The sequence below is a fragment of the Tachysurus vachellii genome, chromosome 10 (assembly GCF_030014155.1).
Source record: "Tachysurus vachellii isolate PV-2020 chromosome 10, HZAU_Pvac_v1, whole genome shotgun sequence".
Taxonomy (NCBI): Eukaryota; Metazoa; Chordata; class Actinopteri; order Siluriformes; family Bagridae; genus Tachysurus; species Tachysurus vachellii.
The window spans coordinates 24,143,118-24,167,032 of record NC_083469.1 but is presented as its reverse complement, the minus strand read 5'-3'; the positions used below and the strand labels follow the sequence as shown (position 1 = coordinate 24,167,032).

At 39.9% G+C, this 23,915-nt stretch overlaps 1 protein-coding gene across 3 annotated transcripts in view; it reads right to left on the bottom strand.

The window, feature by feature from the left end:
* Positions 1-1,915: 1,915 nt before the first annotated feature.
* qkia (QKI, KH domain containing, RNA binding a) overlaps positions 1,916-23,915 on the bottom strand; it is an 81,844-nt gene continuing 59,844 nt past the window's right edge. Inside the window, exons 5-8 of one of the 3 annotated variants that reach the window (XM_060880414.1) lie at positions 17,390-17,477; positions 15,044-15,469; positions 12,367-12,441; positions 1,916-5,668 (exon numbers count right to left, since the gene is read on the bottom strand). In XM_060880414.1, coding sequence (XP_060736397.1) covers positions 5,640-5,668; positions 12,367-12,441; positions 15,044-15,469; positions 17,390-17,477 — 618 coding nt within the window. In that variant the 3' untranslated portion in view covers positions 1,916-5,639. Of the gene's footprint in view, positions 5,669-6,868; positions 10,743-12,366; positions 12,442-15,043; positions 15,470-17,389; positions 17,478-23,915 lie in introns of those variants that run through there. The other 2 variants (XM_060880415.1, XM_060880416.1) reach the window with 2 other exon arrangements.

Here is a 23,915-nt window from a genome sequence, read left to right as displayed (position 1 = left end):
TCTTTCCTTCCGTAGAGAGAGAGAGAGGGGGGGGGGGAGAGATTAATATGAAAGAGACAGTGAGAAAAAGGAGGGAGGGAGAGAGAGAGATAGAGAGAGAGAGAGAGACAGAATGTTTTTCCTTTTAAATGCATTAGTGCTGCTTCTCATATCTTTTTTCCCAGTAGCTGTGCATCATCATGTGTATTTAAATACAATAAAAATAAAAAACATTTCACACAGCGAGAGCAAAAAGATCTCGAATATGTCTGAATTTACAGAATATTTCTTACTGAATATCTGATTACTGCTAATAAAAAGAAGAACAAAACTATTCTGCGAAAGAAATGAACCCAAATGTCTAGAAATATTAGTAACAATCATCTTTTTGTATGGAATCTGACAACAGAACATTCTAGAAACATTCGTCTCCGTTCCAGATTTGAACTGTTTCCATTTCGGATGAAAGAAACCTGTTTAATAAATGTGTGAACCCTCAAGTAAGAATTCTCTGCACACACCGAGCTAGCGTCCATGCTAACAACATGCTAATGATTCACTTTTTAAAATTTTGTTTCAAACTTCGATCTATACTTCATTCATTCATTCATTCATCTTCTACCGCTTATCCGAACTACCTCGGGTCACGGGGAGCCTGTGCCTATCTCAGGCGTCATTGGGCATCAAGGCAGGATACACCCTGGACGGAGTGCCAACCCATCGCAGGGCACACACACACACTCATTCACTCACGCAATCACACACTAGGGACAATTTTCCAGAGATGCCAATCAACCTACCATGCATGTCTTTGGACCGGGGGAGGAAACCGGAGTACCCGGAGGAAACCCCCGAGGCACGGGGAGAACATGCAAACTCCACACACACAAGGTGGAGGCGGGAATCGAACCCCGACCCTGGAGGTGTGAGGCGAACGTGCTAACCACTAAGCCACCGTGCCCCCCTCGATCTATACTTTTCAAAAAAAAAATAAATAACAGAATGAGAGAATTTACTTCCCTTCTTTCTATGATCTTCCCAGAAATTTGGATGATGTAACTTCCTGTTGGATGATAAAAAGTCCATGTGACTTGTGGAATATTCCAAAAAAATATTCCTCGACGTCGATCGTGCTCAAGGTTTGAGCGAGTGAAACAAAATGGATCGATTGCACAACAAATAACGGACGACAAATATAAAAATGTTGTGTTTGGATTTAAAGTTATTCAGATATAAACGACAGACTTCCTGTCTGTTAGGAAGCGCAGTCGTTTCATCGGTAAAACGGATCGTCGTGTCGGTTGATTTGGAAAATTTTGAAATTTTTAATATTGTAAACATTCAACAACGATGAAATTATATCTGATTGTGTCATTTTGTGTAAAAGAGTGTGAATGTGTATATGTGTGGAACACGAAGGTCCATCATCAGCCATCCAAAAATAAAAAACATTCGAAATGAAGAACAGCGTTCATTCTAAGCTCTAAATTCGACTTTACAGCAGCAGTTTTAGTGTTTTTGGCTCGGACGCTACGTTTCAGTGTTGTAGAAAGTAACTGACGGATTAGGGAACAACGTGCTCGGGATATTTGAGCGGCTCATATAAAATCTTCCCTTCTAACATTTAAATGTTTTCTAAATCAAACGTTAAATGAATTAAGACATTTTCTTTAAAAAAAAAAAAAAGAAATGTAGGCGGGGTTATACTCTGTCTCCGCCGTCAATCACAGCCTGTCACGACGAGCCGGATATCTGACGTAGGATGTGTAAATTCATCAGACACGATGTTAGTAACGAATTTTACTTCGACAAATACAATTCGAGCCACTGGATGAAGACCTGTGAGCTCATGTACGTTTGTCAATGTTTCTACATGAATGCATTTCTTACCTTATAGATTTATGACAAAAGGTCTCGAAATACAGCCACCACACAATCCAGTTGTAAATATTTTATTGCACACATCACAGTTTTTTTTTTTTGTCAGCACGAGCAACATAACACCTTTACATATTTTTAAAAAAAAAATTTTTTTTTTTTTTTTTTTTTTTTTTTTAAATCTCCTAACTTCATTTTCCCCCTATTATATAAAACAAGGCAAGATCTTAAACACGACTTTACATACCGTCTAAAAACACACACAAAAAAGATAATAAAATAAAATAAAAAATTCAGCGATTTAGTGCACCTTGATCGCTTTCCACACTCGGACTTCGAACAACATACAAATGATGAGAAAGGAAAAAAAAAATCTGCGTTAAAAAAAATAAAAGCTCCAGTAGATTATTATGCCCAGATTTAAAAAAATAAAAAATAAAAAAACAAAAACAAACAAAAAAAAACGAAAATTTGGTAGAAGTAGTAGTTTGTCTTTAACCCCCTGAGTGCCACGTTGGCAGAAGCACTACACTTTGCAGTCCATGGAGGAATGTTTTCAGAAGTCCTTATCGTCTGATGATTAATAATAAAAGCAGATTAAAAGCCAGCACTTTCCTTTCAGAGGTCTGGATAGCACATGGATCATATGAAACTACTGACTGTCGAATAAAACAGTCGCTAAAGGCACTTCATGGTCTGATATATATATTTTTTTACTTACACACCGCCTCTGGGTTTCAGTTCAAAGCAGAAGACAGAAATGCAATTTTTTCTTTTTATTTACTGATTTATTTTTTTAAACGGACTTTAAATTCAACATGGGCCTCGTTTATCATAGTTAAGTTATGCATCAAATGTTTGTAGAGAAACAAAAAAGTGAACAAAAAAGACTTTCTAACCAGCTCTAAATGATCGAATGTATTCACACCATAACTGATTTAGCTCTTATTTACAATGTTTCCGATTAGCTACGAATCAGCCGTCATCGACACATACTAACTCCTCCTCCTGTTAGCAAGATGACTTAAACTTACAGCGTAATCCGTGTATTTAAATCGAACAACTTATCTGCAATATGATTCGTAATCAATCGAATGAGGGAATTTTTGCTGTAGTTATTAGAGTCTTTTTGGTTAAGGTGCTTTTTGGTTAAGGATCACATCACTTTGGCCAGGCTGTTAGTTTGACTTATCTTGTTTGTCACTTACTATCTCATTGTTTTGACAAGATAAAGAGACACTAATTCAGTGAAAGAAGTTTATATATAGATATATATAAAGAAATTATAAAATACGTAATGGTTTCTGTAGAATACAGACTCTTAATAGATAAATTATATGAAATGCAGCATTTCTGGTGTATCTTGTTATTTTTGACTTAGTTGGATTTAGTATCTTATTATTATAACGCATTATCTAGTGACTGACTCAGTATCTTTTCAGCTATTTCATTATTTTGACTTACTAAGTCAATATTCTGACCTAGTATCTCATTTTGACTTAGTATCTTATTAAATCGCTATCTAGTCATTTTGACTTAAGTATCTCATTTTCTTCACTAAACATCTTGTTTTGATTTATTTTATCTTACCATTTCGCTTTGACTTAGTATCTTGTTATTTTTAGTATCTCATTATTTTGGATTATCATCCAAAATATTTCTGACTTAGTATCTCATCAGTGTTAGCTCATCATTTTGTCTTAGTATCTCATTAAAGCACTGTCTAGTCATTTTAACTTAGTATCTTATTTTCTTCACTAAGCATCCTATTTTTCATTCATTCATTTTCTACCGTTTATCTGAACTACCTCGGGTCACGGGGAGCCTGTGCCTCAGGCGTCATCGGGCATCAAGGCAGGATACACCCTGGACGGAGTGCCAACCCATTGCAGGGCACACACACTCATTCACTCACGCAATCACACACTACGGACAATTTTCCAGAGATGCCAAACAACCTACCATGCATGTCTTTGGACCGGGGGAGGAAACCGGAGTACCCGGAGGAAACCCGAATTGAGAACATTCAAACTCCACACACACAAGGCGGAGGTGGGAATCGAACCCCCAACCCTGGAGTTGTGAGGTAAACGTGCTAACCACTAAGCCACCGTGCCCCCCTGCATCTTATTTTGATTACCTTAATTTAATTTAATATACTATTTTGATTCTGTGATGCAGGTCATTTTCTTCACTAAATTTTTTTTAAATTATCTTATTTTGACTTAGTATCTCATTATTTTGCCTTACTAAATCAAGATTTCTGACTTAGTAACTCATTTTGTTAGTCAGTTTTGCACATCATTTTGTCGTAGTATCTCATCTTTGCCTTAGTATCATTTTGACTCAGTATCTCATTTTCTTCACTAAGCATCTTATTTTAATTAAGTATCTTGTTATTCTGACTTAGTCTCTCTTATCTCAGAAGTTAAAAGTGAGATACTGAGTATTATTACAGAAACCGGACAAAATAATTCACACCTCGAGGTTCAGGGATTCCCTACATTAGACGAATCATCTTGTATGTAAACGTACCCCAACTCAAGATGCCAACATTTTAACCAACACTTGAACACTGCATTTCTTGTGCAAATGTTCCTGCGAAAAATTGCTTTACAAATAAATTTGTTCATAAAAAGTGTGTAGTCTGATAAACGAGGCCCAGTGTGTAAATATCTATAAAATCCAGAGTAACAAGAAGCAATATGGCAGCGCTTTATATTATGTGCTTTTATACTCCTTACTTCCAGACAGTAAAGAAAAATTTCATTCATTTTTATATATTATATTATTATTAATTATATATATATATCTAAAAAAAAATTAACACAGAGCCACTACAAAATACAGTGAATGAAAATCTTATTTAAAAATAAAATTCCATTAAAAAAAGGAAATATACTTTCGTAGTCAGGCTTTAGAAATGACAAAATGTCGAATTAATAATAAATGATTTCTTTGAATTTTTTTTTGTGTATTGTACTTTCAAAACATGATAATGTCTCACTCATTAAAAAAGAAATTAAAAAAAAAAAAAAAAAAAATACTAAGGAGGTCTTAAAAGTTTAAATCGAACGAGAAGCCAATAGGTGAGTTTTTGAACAGATATATAATAAAAATAAATAGAATAAAACTTTGTTTCACTCAGTGGGTTAAAGTGGCTCGGAAAACTAGATTAATGACGGTTAATGTTGTGCGTCAGTCGCCACAGCTGGTGAATTAGTGAGAGAACAGTTTAGAGCTTAAAGGGAAGGAAAGAAAATAAATAAATAAAAGAGACTTGATGTCAGGATTAGAACCAAACTGAAAAAATTAGTACGCATTACATTATTAATTGTGCTTGAGGTTTCAAATGAACAGGAAAAATGACAAAAACAAAACAACCAATTCAACAAAGGAAGAAAATAATCCCAAGATATTTGTGTTGGACTTCGATGAGACTATCGTTCAGTCTCCATGGCGACAAAAAAACAAGCAGCTCTCGCTAGTACAGACTTGTTTAGATCGATTTATTTATTTATTGGCAAAAGTCTGGGAGCTGAAATAAAACTCCGGACACAGACACAAGGCACTTCTATGGCACTGAGAACACGCAGGGCTGGAAAAAGTAAACGCACCCGGGGGAAATCGGGCGGGTTTGTTAAACAGCGTCCTGCTGAGGTAAAATTTTGCCACGCTGAAAAGATTCTGTACGTCAGCTGGAAAATCCGGCGCAGATTAAAGATGAACAGGTTTTATTACGGATAACGAAGGAAGATCCGTCCTGATGGGTTATGATTGTTTTAGATATGTTCAGAAGGTGCTGGTTCATCTGCAGGACACGGACATGAACGTAGTGTCAAGTCACGGGTTTGTATTCAACACGCTTGTGTTAAAATGTACTGTATCATCACATCACGTGTAAAAGGAGCCGTTTGTTTATTATTTAATGCCGGGAGACTCGGACAGCAACCTTTAGAGGTTTTATAAAGGAAAAAAAAAAAAAACACGCATAGTTTAAATGCTATGCCGCAAAACTGCTATTTATTTTTTTAATTTATTTATTAATTTTTTTTATAAAGAAAAAAATGAATCATCTCCAGTTTATATTTTTCAGTCTACTGTTTAATTCTGGATTCTGATTGGTCAGAAAGTGTTGATTGTCTGCGTTGTAGATCTGAATGCAAGGTTAATTTATTTAAAAAAAAAGAAAAACAAAAAAAAAAGACATATATATACGTATATATATACGTATATATATACGTATATATATATATATATATATATATATATATATATATATATATATATATATATATATATATATATATAAAATCACAAAAAATATCTATCAAAGTTTGAAATTAATGCCATGAATAATTTTTTTTTTCCTTTTTTTGGAAGGAGTCTCCAGTATCAGTAACTTTTTTTTTTTTTTTTTGGTGGGGTTTTGAGATGCTAAGTTTAATACTACATTACATTAAAATGAAATAACTGACAAAACATATCGGAAATATTTGTAATCTTAATTTTGTACGAGTCTCCGGTGTCGGTGTCTTGTTAAAGCACGATCCGAACAGCAGCTGAATGGTTTCTGAAGTGTTTTCTTTCTTTTTTTTTTTTTTTTTTAGACATAAAGGCTTATATATTTATACTGGAGCAGAAATGGATCAGAAGTGTGACGTGCTGTTCTTTAATAAACATTGATAGTTATCAGGAAGTTGGTGTTGTGTGATGAAATGAATAAAATGGATTATTTTTTAAACTGAGTGGTGTGTGTGTGTTTAGTGTGAGACAGACAGTGTGTTCAGGTCAGCAGAGTAGCGTGAGGGGTGTGTGTGTCTCTCCAAGTCCAGGATTCAGTGTCTGAGTGTAATCCTAAGCATGTCATACACACACGTGTGTGTTTGTGTGTTAGTGCGATTCCTTCATTTCTGTGTTTTAATGGTGTTAGTCCGTGAACCAGGTCAAAAAGTAGTACATTCATTCAACAGGTTAAACACAAGACCAACAAAAATATCAGCAAAGTTAGTAAAATTCTTACTAAGAATATTTTATTAAAATAAATGGCAAGGGGGGTTAATAAGAAAATAACAGCATACACCATGAAAAACTAAATGCAAGCATGTAAAAAAATCTTGACAAGGAAAACTAATATAGTCGCTAATGAGTTAAACAAGCTAAAGATCGGCAAGGAAATTAAATATAATGTGTTGGAAAGGCAAAGCTCCCAACAGGAGAGACTCGAGTTTCTGAGTAAGACAGCAAAAGAGGTGAGTTCATAATTAAAATAAAAATAAATGTAGTGGGCATTATTTTTAAAAAAAAAAAAAAAAAAAAAGAAAACAGGCAGAAGAGTGATTTATAATATACATATAAAATGGAGTTAGAAAAATACATTAGAAACCTGTAACAATGATTGTAAATTACATTATTATACATATAGTAGGCAGGCAGGAGAGAATACAAGAGATTTCTCTATAAACCTGATGGACTAAATCGACCTTAAAACAATGACCAACGGCATGTAGTAACATCGCGGAGGGCATTTCACCTAATACTGCTTCTGAAATCAGGGCCGTCTTCTCCAAGCTCCGGTCTGATATTGCATTTCATTACAGACAACAAAGAAAGAGAGAGAGAGAGAGAGAGAGAGAGAGAGAGAGAGAGAGAGAGAGAGACTGACAGAGAGACTGACAGAGAGACTGACAGAGAGACATTGACAGAGAGAGAGAGACACAGAGAGAGAGAGAGAGAGAGAGAGACACAGAGAGAGAGAGAGAGACACAGAGAGAGAGAGAGACACAGAGAGAGAGAGAGAGAGAGACACAGAGAGAGAGAGAGAGAGAGAGAGAGAGAGAGACGGAGCACGAGAGAGAGACTGAGACTGAAGAGAGAAATAAGTTTGACCTTTTCCCTGTGTAACAGCTTTACACTGAAACAGGCTGCCATATAGAGATTTATTTTATTTTTATTTTTGGGGCCCGTAATGCAATTAAACTCCAAGTGTTTAAATGCTGAGGACTGGGCTCTGATTTCTGAGAGGCTTCGTGTGAAAACAAGCTCGAAGCGCTTTACAGCTTCTCAGAAAAGGGAGAAGAAAAAGACATTTTTTTTTTTTGCTCAAGTTTTGCAAATTTTAAATGGCAGCTTGCTTTAAACAGTAATGATACAGACACAGACCGAAAAAATGAAAGAGATCTTTTGTTCCAATGGCAAAAAGAGGAGAGAGAGAGAGAGAGAGAGAGAGAGAGAGAGAGAGAGAGAGAGAGAGATAAACCTAATCTTGGGAAGACAAATCATGGCACATTGTTAGCTGGTCGAATGACTGCTATTTTTTTTCCGTTTTATTTTTTTTCCTCCTTCTTTCTCTTTTTTTTTTTTTTTTTTTTTGCATAGAGTAGATTTGAGTGGCACAGCTGGGCGACAATCGAACTCTACACTTCATCACGCTTCCTCTTTCTCCTTCTCGATCGCTTTCACTGTCGCACGATATCACTCGACACAATGTAACTCGGAGAAAAAAAAAAGAGAAAAAAGAACAAAAAAAAACCAAAAAAAAAAAAAAACAACAAAACGAGCAAAATCAAAACAAAGGAAAAAAAAAAAACAACAAAAAAAAACCCCCCAAACTATCAATAAGGCACTTTTTCCCCCCCTTTTACAAATGACTTCCCTCTTAATGCTTAGAACTGGAAATACTCCAAAAGGTTCTTGGTTTTCATCGCCAATAAGCAAAAGATCTTTTATGCACCCTTCCTTCCTTGGTATTTTTTTTTCTTCATTTTTTGTACATTTTGTAACTGCAAGTTAAGTATAAAAAGCTAAAATTGCCAAAAATATATTTCTTCTCCAGCACCCTGTAAAAGTATCTAATTTTTGATCGTTTCAGCATTTTCATATGCAATGACATTATCTACATTTGTATACATTTTGTTTTTAATATATATATTTATATAGATCGTGTATGTATAAAGCAATTTGAACAGGCAGACATGGCTTTCACATCCTAGTTTGTTTTTTTTTTTTTTCTTGAGAAAGAGTTGGGTTGGGGTTCTATGGAACCTTAGGTACTGTGGACTGATGACTTTTTAAAAAATAAAAAAGTAAAAATAATAATAATAATTGTGCGGGACACATTGTGGATGAGCGGTCCGTTTTTTTCCCCCCTCATCGATCGAAAAATAAATCAAGATCCATCCCATAGAATGAGAGTGAAAAAAAAATCTTCCATGATGCCTTGATTTTAGATACAAATTTAAAGAATTTAGAATTATGAACAATAAAAAAGAAAAAAAAAAAGGAAAAAAGGTGGGGGGAGGGGGTTGGGAAGAGAGAAAAATGAAGGGGAAAAAAGTTGTCATTTATTTATATGCATATTTTATATATATATATATATATATATATGCATGTAGGTATGTACAGAAATCCTTTGTTCTCTAATTCTTGGTGACGTAGTGTTTCTGTCGTTTGTTCGAGTTCGGCGAGACTAAAGCACAGTGGCTGAGAGATTATTGTCTATTTCATGCGATTTGACTGGATGTCAAACGTACACAGGCACATCACACTTTCCGTAGTTTACGCTAGGAAAAAAAAAAAAAAAAGAAAAACAAACAAACAAATAAAAACCCCCAAACAACCACACGGACGATCAAAGACCTAACGCACGTCGTCGAGCATATGATCAAATTGTGACCCTTTGGCTAAATACGCACACGTAATACTTGGTTTTTATTTTTTCGTCTGTTGTCTCACAGCTCATTCAAAAAAATAAAAATAAAAAAAATAAAATACATTTTAGAAACTTCAGGCACTGTATTTTTCGAGGCTGGGGAAGTCTGGGGTGGCGTAGGTGAGTAACGAAACTCTTCCTGCCCAAAATCACCGCAGCCACAAACATCCTAGACTTAAGATTACTGAGAATTCTCCGGAAAACTCTTCGAAACCCAAAAATCTGCCACACGGCACCCAGTACTGCAGCTACGGTTACGCTGCTCTCTGCTATCTCACACACACACACACACACACAAATAAAAAATGAAATGAAGGGGAAAAAAAGGCAGTCCACCCCTCCCCCGCCCACCCCCAAGCGTCCGTCGTTTTAGCCATGCACTCGGTGTGAGCTTGACAGGCGCACCCAGAATGTGTCAGCATTGTGAAACTAGTAACAGATGAAAGAACAAAACAAAACAAAAAGGAGAGAGAGAGAGAGAGAGAGAGAGAGAGAGAGAGAGAGAGAGAAAATAATTAAATAAAAAAAACCATCGCTACACACAACAATGACACAGAACATGTTTGTGAGTGGGTTTCTTTCCTTCTTCCTTTTTTTAACTAGCTAGAATTTTTTTTTCAAAATATAGATATATGTTTTTTAGATGTCTGTTGAATCTGCGCCACGAATTGTACCGAATTATCGAAAGCGTACTAAAGGGGGATGTGCAGATAAGGGAGAAAATAATAACAATGATTTTTTTTTATTGCTTATCATTAACTCAGTGCAGATTTTTTTTTTTTGCTACCAAAAGAGCAAAAATCACCCAAATGAAGTAAATCAGGGACTGAGAAAGAAAAAAAGAAAGAAACGAGCAGGAAGTGGGACAAAAAAGTAATAAAAAAAGTAATAAAAAAAAAAAAAAAAAAAGTGTTGTTACAGTCAATAAACAAAACGCCTGACATTTATATATATAAAAAAAAAAATTCATCACACAACGTTGTTGGGTTGTAGGCGTTTGATTTCTTGTGTTGTTTTGTGTGTTAGGGTCACAGATGCCTCTCGTTTTCTCAGCGTCCAACAGGCTAGCAAAAGGCAATTACCAGTTAATCTGATCAGCAGGCAGGCTTGGGGCGGCTCATCATTGGGTGAAGAGTTCAGAGGTCAGAGGTCATTTGTTAGTTGCCGGTGGCGGCTAGGTGGTTAGGAACAAAACAAAAATAAATAAAAAGGAAATAAAAACAGATAGAAAGGATATTAGTGTCAGCAAAGAAGAGACTAAAAAGACATTTTTTTAAAAAAAAACACTACAAATGAATGCAACATCCTTCAAATCTGATCCACCTTTAAACCCCAGAGCTGAGAGACAAACGCAAGCTAAATCTGCTTCGAATCATGACCATGGCATCATGATTGACAAACTAGAGCCCCGCCCCCTCCAACCAGAATCACAAGGTTATGTTATAATCACGGTGTTATTAACGTTAAAATAAGCGCTACGGTGCCCCCAAGTACCCACAAACAGAAGCCAAGGAATGTCAAACAAACAAAAAACAAACAAAGAGCTAGTGACGTTTTAGTGCCCTTCGGGTTGGAATGCGTGTTACAGACAGCGATTAGTGGTAAGAGGGCTAAGAGACGGTGCGCTACGTTGCACAATAAATCAATCCAATCAATAAATAAATACGACTAAAGTTTTAAGTTTCCATAAAAAAATAATTCCCTCTTTATTTATTTGTTGTTGGTAATTCTGTACAGGATCATAAATACAATTCCTAGAAAATGTCCAGTAGAAAGTAACAGTACCTTACATTCGCATTAAAGTAGCGCACAAAATGCTTCACTGTGGTTTTAGTTGGGAGTTTTTTTGGATTAAAATGAGGCATCTTGTGAGGATAAGTGTCAAAGAAACCAATATGTGTTTGATCAACATTTTGTGACGCAGACCTGCCAGCAATGGAGACCAGGAACACGTAGACGCTCTGTATAATAACCGCTCGGGGAAACTGGGACGTTTTTCCCGTCTATATTTTCACTAAATCTCTTCTACAGTATAATTGCTGCTGTTGGTCTTTCGGATTCTTCCGGTTTGAGGTCGAGACAGCGGGTCATCCGATCTGCGAATCGAACCCTGCTGCTAGAGCACCATGGACCGGTTCCTTTGCCTTCCTATAGGACACACAAATCCACCCTAGTGCAGCCTTGCCCTCTTCCTCATACATAAGTTCACAGAATGCAGACTGCTGGCTAGCACCTGTCTGACATCGTCGCTCTCTGGGCTACACGGACGGCTGTAGCATCGTCGAGACTCGAACTTGTGATTTCGAAATAAATTTTCCGCTTGCTAATTTCACCTGAAATTTCAGCATAACAAATACACTTAATTGATGTTACTTATGTACGTGTTTAATGTTAAAGTTAAAGCTAGAGAAAGTGGGTGGGGCTTAAAGTCTAACGTAAACGCCTACACAGCCGTCAGAGGTTCTGGACTTGAAGTGGCTAATTTGGGCTAAACATGGCGGAAATGTAGCGACGTAATTTGGGCGCAAAATTTGTCCGAATGCTGGCAGGTTTACTGTCGAGGTAAACAGGAGTCCTCCTTATGCTCCAGACATAAACACTGTACTGAAACTCTACAGTACTGAAGGTTTTAGAAATATTTAAGAAGTAAAGGAATGTGAGAGTGATCTAGAATCAGTACATCTGAAAAAAAAAATACACTCTTTTTTTTTGCATTTGGAACACAGTTTTTAAAAAATAAATAAAGAAATAATAATGGTAATAATAAAAAGACATAAGAAGTGTCTTCTCTAACTAACCTCTGTCTGCGGTCACTATCCTTTGGTAAGGATGGACCCGTGAGTCATGTCTCCGCACTTTAGTAGCCATTGCACCTAGATCGTAACAGGTCCATAAGGTTAGACACATTCTGAAGCCGGACAGCCGGACCCAACAAATCCAGCTGCACCTCCAGTACAAACAAAAAGCACTAGCTGAAATCTTAGTAAGGAGCTGAGGTAGAGCTGGAGGTGTTCGGTCCGGCTTTACAGACTTTATATATATATATATACACACACACACACACACACACATACACACAAGGTCTAAACAAATCATGGCTAGAAACTGGACATAACACACTTTGTTTCTTTCAGCTTAATAAATGAGGCATTTAGCAGCCAGATTTTCACAGTAGTAGGTTTGATATATTTTGAGACAGGTGGGCAAGGAAAAATAAACCCCTGACTGATCCACAACCCTTACAGACGCAGCTGTGGACCTTACTAAAGACCTCCACTTCCTCTGAGGTCAGCAAGACGCAGGCGACTGTTAGATGGGGCTTTATTTTTTTTGGGCTGGAGAGAGAGAGAGAGAGAGAGAGAGAGAGAGAGAGAGAGAGAGAGAGAGAGAGAGAGAGAGAGAGAGAGAGAGAGGGGAGCATTGACAAAGAAAGAAAGTAAAAGGAGGAAGTAAAAAGAGAAGAAAAAAGAGGGGAACAGAGAATGACAGAAGTGGGCCAGAGAGACAGAGTGAGAGAGAGAGAGTGATGGACAGACTGAAAAATAGACAAACAGATAGAGGGTGTGGACAAATAATAACAGAGAAAGACAGAAGTGTAGAGACAGACAAAAAGCGTGAAAAAGAGAAAAAGACGGGGGGGAGACAGATTGAGAAAAAGAGAGACAGACAGACAGAGTGGGCAAAGGAAAGACAAGGGAAAGGAATGATAGAAGAAAAGTGTAGGTTCAAAAATAAAACATGGGAAACAGAGGAATAAAGGAGTCTGTGTGTGTCCACTGAGACTGAGACCGGCTCTAATCCACTCAGAGCAGTTACGAGCAGAGAGCAAAGTTTTCATCCGAACAGCACAGCGTCTAGACGTGTCTGAATGTCTCGTCTACCACCACATGTACAGTGTAGTGTGTGAAGTCCTCTCCAATGCCCCTTTTCCACCAAAAAGTACCGGGTGCTGGTTCAGAGCTAGTGCTGGTGCTGGTTCAAAGTTGGTTCCACTGGCGAACCTTCTAAGAACCGGTTTGTCTTTCCATCGTTTAGAGAGCCGTCACAGAGCCGAGTCTGACGTCACTGTATACGTGTCACTAACGTTAGCGCAGCAGCGGCAAACACAAACACATCAACAATGGCGGATGTTGCTTTACTGTTAATGCTCATGGCTTTGTGAACCTACATTAACATCCAAACGCGGCGAATCCAACGTGTACGTGCAGCTTCATGTAATTTGTATAAACGGAGGTTGTTATCAAGAATATACATAACATTATTTTAACATTAACACAGAAAAAAGTTAGCATTAGCATGTAGCTACTTACTATAATGTGTCATGTATCATATCGCGGTAAAGTAAAAGTGTATTAAACATTAGTATACTTAAGGTACATTATATAACAGTAGCCCCGCCCACAGCCCCGCCCACAGCCCCTGACGCAAGCGGTTCTTAAGTCTAGACCAGCAACGTTTTGGTGCTACTTAAGAACCACTTTTCCTGGTTCAGAGCCGGTGCTTTGGCTGTCGAAAAAGAAAGAACTGGTTCTAAATTAGGCTCCGAACCTGCACTCAAACTGCCTCGGTGAAAAAGGGGCACAAGTCCCTCTCTCATTACTGACCAACAGTGTGAGCACTGACTCTGGGACGAGAACTAATGTAGGGACTCGAGAGGAAGGCAACAAGAAGGAAAGGGGGGGAGAAAGGGGAAGAAGGGGGGAAGGGGTGTGTGAGACGACCGCTCGCTGCAGGACTGCACACACTCCGATGTCACAGCCTGCAGCAGAAGCAAACACACGCAGAAGAGCATTTCAGCAGCAGCAGGGATCCACCTGCAGACATGCCTCAGAGGAGAGAGAGGGAGGGGAGAGAGGGGGGGGGGAGAGGAAGAGAGAGGGAGAGGAAGAGGGAGGAGAGAGAGAGGGAAAGAGAGGGAGAGAGGGAGGGGAGAGAGAGGGAGGGGAGAGAGAGGAAGAGAGAGGGAGAGGGGAAGAGGGAGGGGAGAGAGAGAGGGAGAGAGAGAGAGAGGGAGAGAGAGAGAGGAAGAGAGAGGGAGAGAGAGAGAGGAAGAGAGAGGGAGAGAGAGAGAGGGAGAGGGAGAGAGAGAGAGGGAGGGGGAGAGAGAGAGGGAGAAGTCTGGGCTGGTGGGGAGATAGGCAGACAGAAAGGAGAGATGTGTGCAAGCAAGCATGTCCCCATCACTCTGAATGTTGACAGACTCTGTGTGTGTGTGTGTGTGTGTGTGTGTGTGTGTGTGTGTGTGTGTGTGTACACACGTACACACAAAGGAATCCTACCTTGCACAGACTTTGTTTTGCCCTACAGAACCCAGAACAGGAAAAAAAATACACAAAAAAAAGCCAAGCCCAGGAGATAAAGGGATGGAAAAACTGTCATCTTAAAATAAGGACGCGTCCTCGCCACCTGTCTCACACACATCCGTCCTTACACCCCTGTCCAACACCGGGCCTCAGCTGCTCAGCACGTATTTACCTTGGACTAAGTCCTGGGCAGGGCTTGGCATCATCATGTCCAAGCTGCCCCCGTAAAACATTGCGGCGGCGCCGTCCTGATGCCCGCCGAAGCCTGAAGCACCGAGCCCCCACGCCCGCTTACCTAGGACGCCTCCGTGCTCGATGGGGTACTCCAGGAGAGAGGTGGGTGCTGCCAGGGCGTACGGGTAGTCGTAGGGCGTGGCGTAGATGATGCCTGCGTCAGGCGATGGGGGCACCAGCGTCGGGGTGGCATTGGGCAGCATGGCGGGCATCTGCGCGGGACGGATGAGGTTCATGATGGGCGTGCCAGCCGGGGTCGGGGGGCGCAGAGCTGAAGGAGGGAGTACCTGACCAGTGGGGGCGGCAATGAGCCGAGGGCCTTGAGCCGCTGCGGCCGCCGCTGCAAGAGAGAACGCAAGGTTCGCTGGTGTAAGAGAGCAGACAGACGGAAGAGAGAAAAGGAAAGAAGAAAAGAGATGATAATGAAGGAACGAGAGACGAGAGCACAGGAGGGAGAGAACGATGGATGGACGGACAAACAGTGGTATTAAAATATTAAGGACAAATGTGTGGAGGTGAAACCAAGAGAAGGAAGAAAGACAGAAAGAAGTAAAAGCACGTTTTGGATTTCAGGTTTTTAGTGGTTTTAGTGAAGGAAGCGGATACAAACGTGCCGAAGCAGAAATATAGAGGAAAAAACACAGGAAGGGGAGGGGGCAAAAAAAAGAAAAAGAAAAATTAGTTCATGCAATGATCAACAGTGAACCGTAAAAAACCACAAAACTAAAAACAAGCCCCACAACCAACATAACATGAGGGCAAATAATTAAATAAATAAATAAATAAATAAATAAATAAATAAATAAAGACAAACAAACAGCAGTGTCCATCAGTAGATGCACAGAACACATCGAGGCACCAATCAGCACTTTAAACCCCGCTCGATCATCCACGGCACAGTCACGTGATCAGCTCTCGTCACACGTGTGGGTCTGATCAAACTGGGCTGCCATGATGGTTAAAATCCCTCCGTGAGTCGTGTGTTTAACTGCAGTCGACTCGCAGTCAGGGAAGTTTTGCTTTTCGTGCCCTTTGTTAAGGATTTAAAAATCCCTGCGCTACAGAATCTTCTGGAAGATACGACACGTTCGTTACTGAAATGTCATCGGAATTAAAACGATTAGACGGAGATGAGAAGAGTTACAGACTGCACTCAAAAAATAAAACTGCTTCGCTTGAAATCCGAGCGTCCGACGTAACCCGAACGGATAAATCGGAAACCTTGGCTCCTAAAAAAAAAAATAAATAAATAATTGATTAAAAAAAAGAACGAGCAGGGGTTTAAATTAAGAAGACAAATCACAGCGCTACGTATTCGCTAGGCACGACTTGGTCCCGATGAGAATTCTTCAGAGTAAACATCCATTAAATTTTAATTTTAGCTGATTTAATCAATCTCTTCTCTCTCTTTTTTTTTTTATACTGATGAGTGTCACCACATCTAACAGACAAATAATATACAAATGTTATTAACAAAGACACGGGGGATTGAACAAAGTTTTAAAAAAAAATATTTAAAAAAAAACAAAACTAAAAAACAATAAAGAGGAATTGGCTTGAGAAATTACAGTTCATTCATTACTCCACGCTGGAATCGCTTAATTCTTACATCTGATTGTTTTTTTACCTTTATGCTACGTTTGAATTTATTTATTTATTTATAGCCTGCTTGACCTCGCAGGTCATCAGTAACTCTCAAGGACACACGGATCTCGTTACAAAGCTGAATACGGCGTCCATAAAACCTTCTGGTCCTTCGGTGGAATTTTACTGCACGGCTCGTAACTTTTCCCCAGCTGCCTTAAACGAGACGCGTTCAAATGCGAGGATCTTTGTGTTGCGTTGGTTTAAATCGTGGCGCATGGCAGACCCAAGACGCAGCCTTCCACGTGGACGAGATCTTTTATGTTAATACGAAGCAGCTTACTGTCCGAGTCAGGAGTATTAATGATTTGCACAGTGTCCATTTTCCCCATAAAAAGAGCAGTATGTTGCATTAATATGCATGACGGAGGCGGAGCCACGTTTACACAAACGTGCATATTTATGAGCACGTCGTGATTGCAAGGCGTCCAAGCTGCAGGTACACGCTTTAAAAATGCACACAAACACACACCCGGAACTAAATCATACGGCACGTATACAGGACGTCGATTATGTTTGGAACAGCTTTTAACAGAGGAGAGGAAGAGGCAGAGAGATGGAGAGACAGTGAAGATGAACGTGATGGAGAGAGTGGACTTCCACTTCGAACTCTTGTGTAGCGAGTGTGTGTGTGTCTTACGAGCTTTAATATTGGTGTCTCTGTAGGTTCCGTTTAAGATGGCTAACTCCATCAGCTGCATCTTCTTCAGGTTGTCTTCTCCTTCCGCCTGTGAAAGATAAAAAAAACAAAAATAAAAACAAAAACAAAAACAAATGAAGCTCCAAATTGGGTAAAAACAAAAAAAGCAGCAATATATGCATACATGAATTGTGTGATTCATTTTGAAAGCTTTGTGCGTGCGCTGTGTAAAAATCGAATGCAGAATAACACCGCAGTCGACGTCGTCCCTGTCAATTTCAGCTCGTATAAATAAACACGCAGGCAGCGACCGTGCTCATTACCGCTAAATTAGAGCTGGGAAATTATTCACAAGGAAGCAATTAGACCTGCTATCCTCCCATCTCTAAACTAACACACGACAAAAAGCTTCATGACACACAAGCCAAGATACACACACACACACACACACACGCCCGCGTGCACAGTCATGAAGGTTTTATTAGGAAAACAAAGTCTAATATTATTAGTAAATTACCCAGACACGTATAAGGTCACAGTATTCTGTTGATTTTTCCTCCCCACTGCTAACTTGCAAACACAAACAAAAGGATTTAGCTTGTGTGTATTTAAGAGGTGAATCGTGTCTAGGGAGTCGAATCGACTCCAAAGCTTTGGAGTCAACTTAGTTTTCAACACTGCAAATTAGGTTTTTTTCCCATCTCTCAATGCACACAATATTTTAAAAAGATGTACCGTTTATGTTTAGATGTAAATCTAATCTTGTAAACAAAAATTTAATAAAACAAACAAACAAAAACAAAAAAAAAACAAACAACTCCTTGCAAGCTGGATTTGACTCCACAGCTTTGGATCTGACTCAGGGAATTGACTCATTTTGGAATCGACTCCCAGGAATCAGAGAATTCTGCACAATAAAAAAAAAACACAAAACAAATAAAACAAAACAAAACAAAAAAACAGATTAAATAAACTTTAGTGATGTGGGTCACATTAATTAAAAAAAAGAGAGATTTAATGAGTTTAATGACTTTAAGCTAAAGATGTAGACAAATGCAAACTGATGGATTCGATCAAATATGACTACAAATAACAGAAAACGATTCTTTTTAAAGACCAAACGTTCTAGACTGTTTGCATCGGCTGCCTTAACGCAGTGTCGGAAATATTCTTCTGTACAGAAGCACATCGAAATCCGTTCTGAAAAGAAACGAAGAGGAAAAAAAAAAAGGGTTAAAAAAAAAAAACCCTGAAGGTGCCTGACAGAGCGGCGTGATCGCCTGAAGATGGGAGCGCAAAACAAACAGCATAGTTTATTAAGCCGGTGAACACCATTAGCAAGATTCACTGCAGGAAACTACAGACAGGACGGTTGTGAGAATTTAAACAGAAATTCAGACTGATCAGAATTATAAAGAACCCCGATATCTCTACACATGAAAGAGTTTTTATGCATTTTATAGCACATCCTGCTATCTACCTACCAACAGATAAGCGTGAAGGTATAAATCAGTGCTTTTAATTTATAATAAAACTCTTGATAACTGACTGCCACTGGAGCTGCTGCAGGAAAATCTGCCCAGTTATTGCTTCAGGTTGTGAGACTGTAAACCATGCAAAAAGCTTCAGAAGCTTCAAAAAAGGAAGGAAGAAAAAAACAAAACAATACAAAACAAAAAAAACAGCGACACTTATTATAGCATCATAAACTGTAAATTCATACAGGAGAAAATAAATCAGGATTGTGAAGCCTGATCTTTACCGAACAGCAGGTAGGCCACAGTTGGTGTGCAGGACGCTTGGAATAAGACGGTTACTTTTTCAATTCTGAAAGTATTTTCTTATAAATTCGCTGTGCCCACTTCACAAAAATAAATAAATAAATAAACAAACAAACAAACAAACAAAAAAAAAACTCCACTGGCGATTGTTTTCTCTTGATTTGGATTTATATTACTATAAATAAAAATCTAAGCATGGAAAAAGAAAAAATAAATATATATATATATATATATATATATATATATATATATCTGCCATTTAGGGACACAGTGTGCTGCTATGTGCCATAATCTGAACTAAGTCTGAAGCGTCAGCGCTATCATGTGAAAAGTTAATTAGACACCCGAGTGGAACGTGGTAATCACAGAAGTGTGGAATAAAAATAAAACGCAGAGTTTCAGAGTGAATGAGAGAAAGATTGCATTCCGTTCCCTGGCAATTTTTTTATTCAAAGACTATTCACGGCCTGACGAGCATGTCAGCATGAGATAATGCACACCAAAGCAGACAGACACGATGTGGGGCTCAGAGAGAAAGTTCCAGAAAGTCCCCATGAAGCCTTACAAAGTTAATATACACAGAGAGATGGCTCAGAGCGCATGACCGATGATTCAGGCATTCCAGAGCATCTGAGTAATCATCATCATGAGTGTGTGTGTGTGAGTGTGTATCGTAGGATGTGTGTGTGTATCAGTGCTTGGATGCATGCATGAGTCCATGTGTGCCTGTCTGTCTGTCCATCTGTCCGTGTCTGTCTGTCCATCTGTACATGTGTGCGCATGCTCATGTCTGTGTGTGCATGCCTGTCTGTCCTGTCCGTCTTATCGTGTGCATGTTTGTCTGTCCGTCCATCTCTTCCTGTGTGCATGCTCGTGCCGGTATGTCCATGTGTGCATGCCTGTGTCCATTTGTCCATTTGTCCGTGTGTGCACGCTCGTGTCTGTATGTCCCTGTGTGCAAGCCTGTCTGTCCATCTGTCCGTGTGTGCACGCTCGTGTCCGTATGTCCCTGTGTGCATGCCTGTCTGTCCATTTGTCCGTGTGTGCACGCTCGTGTCCATCTGTCCGTGTGTGCACGCTCGTGTCCGTATGTCCCTGTGTCCATCTGTCAGGGCTTGACTGTGTGTGAAAGTAATAAAGGTAAAGCAGGACAAGCCTGCCACTCAGACTTCAGTCATGAGACTCATGTTCCTGTGAAAAAGCAGCTGAATCCATGCTAATATTTTTCTCTCAACATACTCAAGACCTGACCTGACTAATCAAACCCGGAGTACAAACAGCAGCCACGCACGCTGCAGTTCTCAGTACGGGCTGCACGGAAAGAGAAAGGCTGTCAAAGGCTTTAAGGAGGATTTCAAATGAGCTAATGAGAGGTGAAGGAAAGGTGAAGATGACTGATCAGAAACCCCCGTAGAGATGAATACTATAGACACAAGCAAACGCGCGCACAGATGCGAGCGCACAACCCGTCTCACATCTGAAAACCTACGCACGCACACGAATAGAGAACCGCGACTGGGACTGTCAGCTTGACATGGAATAGAGAGTTAATAAGAAAGATCAACTGGAGGAGAAACGTTTGTACATGCTTTACAGAAGAACTCTGGTCGCAGTGAGTCACTGTTAGTCTGATGGTTGCTTCAAGGTTGACAATTTTCATTATGCAGATCAAAACACGTCTGTATGTCTATTAACAGTCTACCGGCTCACGTTCACTACTCAAAAAAAGAAAAAGTTAATAAATAAATAAATAAATAAATAAATAAATAAATAAAATGTGGTAAATCTTTTTACAGCAGTGTACATGCTAAAAAAAAAACCTTGGGCTGTTAAATCTGCTACTTCTGTAAACATGCTACATCACTAGCTGTGCTAAACCTTGCACTAAACGTTACACGCATCACTGATAAATTACAAACAATCGATGACTGTGATGCAACTGAGAAACTCCTCAGACCTCATGGATGCTGCCATGTACCACACTGCACTATGCCTACACTCCAGAAAGCAGGTTAAAGGGTCTCGATGTGACATTTTCCCAGTTTTCAGTCATTTTTTTTCAAGTACGATATCCGTGCCGGTCTGTTGCTGAGGTCCTTGCCTTAAAAAAAAAAAAAAAAAAAAACCTCAGTGAGCTGAGGAAGATACTGTTTTGCAGACGTTTGTACCAATCGCAAAAGACGGGGATGAGAGACGGAGAGAGACAGAGTGACAAAGAGGAAGAGACAGAGCAAGTGGGCGAGGAATAACCCAGTAGAGTCATTTATAGAGAGCAGCGTGGCACCAGGCAGCAGATAGCCTGGGGGAATTCTGCCTCGAATATAACCGCCACGAGCCCCAACGCGTGGGGTGAAAAATACTTGACACACGCATGCGGATGTCAATAAACCTGCCCTATCTAGAGGAATCAGATGAAATCAGTGGGGTCTATTTGTGCAGGCGCTGAAGCAGAGCAGACATCATTACCGGGAGTGGGGAGGGGAGTCGACTCTGCTAGTGACATCAGAACCGATCTCTCTCCTACACACACACACACTCACTCACTCAGACACACACACACAGACACACAGACACACACAGACACACACAGACACACACACACACTCACTCACTCAGACACTCACAGACACACACAGACTCACTCACAGACACACACAGACTCACTCACACACACACACAGACACACACACACACAGACACACACACACACAGACACACACACAGACTCACTCACACACACACACAGACACACACACACACAGACACACACACACACAGACACACACACACACAGACACACACACACAGACACACACACACAGACACACACACACACACAGACACACACACACACACAGACACACACACACACAGACACACACACACACAGACACACACACACACACAGACACACACACACACAGACACACACACACACAGACACACACACACAGACACACACACACAGACACACACACACACACAGACACACACACACCCCTATACTAAGGTTTGAATAGCCATTTTTGAATAGTTGACCAGATCCAAAAAAAAAAAAAAAAAACTAGACCATGAAAAGACTCTGTGTCATAGTTCTACATTTGCAGGATAATGCCTCAACCCTCATGGGGGATGAGGGTCCACAGAAGTATGTGGAAAGGTTTTACACTTTGGACTTGCGTCAGAAGTTAGATGTCTAATCCGTGTCTGGAAACGAGACTGAGTCAGTCCTGGTGACTCGGATCTAGCTGAGTGGGACTGGATGAATAGTGATGCTGAGCGAGCGCTTCGGGAGCCACAGGTTGCACAACACTGGCCGAACTGAATTCACTCCAAGTGCGAGAATTTTTTAAGATTTCTTTTGCTAGAAAAGAAAAAAAAAAAAAGAAAAACAAAAATAACAGAATAATTCCTTTTGGGAACAGGCACAGGGGGAAGTCTTGCAGTGTTGCTCACACCTCACCACAGAAGAAAACTAAACAAAAACAAAAAGACTAGCATGGTGTTGAGTCGACTGTAGATACGATGTACAGGATATAAAGTGCACTTAGCCTGCTTTCTTTACTGAGCGTTGCTCACTTTTATTTGTTCTTCCTGAAATGCCATAGTGGCAACTAGTGAATTCACACCTTAATCCGTGCAAAAACCTATTTGGGACAGGTTTTTTTTTTTTAACCACACACTAAAGCCTGCATTGCTGTAACATCCCTCAAAATGTTTAGAACCTGTGTTCATTTACAGGTCAAAGGTCAAGGTAATGTTTTACACCAGAAACTACACGTCGTATCATTTGTCCAAGATGTGAGACCAGACCTTCCTGGCATTACGTTGTTCCGACCATCCTGCCCTACACTCCTCCTTGTTGTGACCCGGAGACATTAAGTAGGCAAGGGGAGTTTTTCCACTTTATTCGTCCTCTCTGGTGTGATTAGCTCACTAACAATACGGCAAGTTATATGATAAAAAAAATGGACAGAAAATCATTAAAACGCAACATCTCCGTTCTCGACTCGTCCGTCCTTACGATCCGTTTGCAATCCGTCTGGTTTCTGTAGCTGCAAACTGAGTGTGTGGATGAGCAAGGGGAAGTCCTGGCTCTGTGCTGCTGGATGAATGAGCTTTATTAAGCACCTTTCACTGGGCCACAGTGTGCAACCTGGGAGCTTAACAGCTCAGTCATCAATATCCCTGTACCTCACTTACACACAGCCAGGGGCCTGTAACAAGAGGACCAAAAAAAAAAAGAAGAAGAACGTGCTCACATCTCCCTCTCACGCTCTCTAATTCTCTCTCTTATCACATCACTCTGGTCCACCTAATCCTACCTTACCCTGGAATATGTGTATAAGGTCGCGTTCTCTCTTGGACACAGGACAGTGTGATATCGAGTATAAAAAAGGAGGACGAAGTGGACGAGTTAAATAAAGAGATGGATATAAAGCACAGGATTTGTCAGAGGGTAATATGTAGGGCACCAGTGTTGGGGGACGATGTCTAAACGCTAGCACAGATGTTGGCTCGACATTACAACGGCAGAATGCAAAAGCGAGTGGACATAAGGGGAGGATGGGGCTGTTTAAAAGGAGATATTTAAGTGATGCACGATTTGGACTTGTGCGACACATTCTAAACCCTCATGAGACATGTGTCTGCTAGGCTCGTTCACTCTCTCTGCCATAGTTTCCTGAGCAAGACAATCTATTGTTCTGTCACCGTGATCCCTTAATACCTCCCAATCGAGCCTG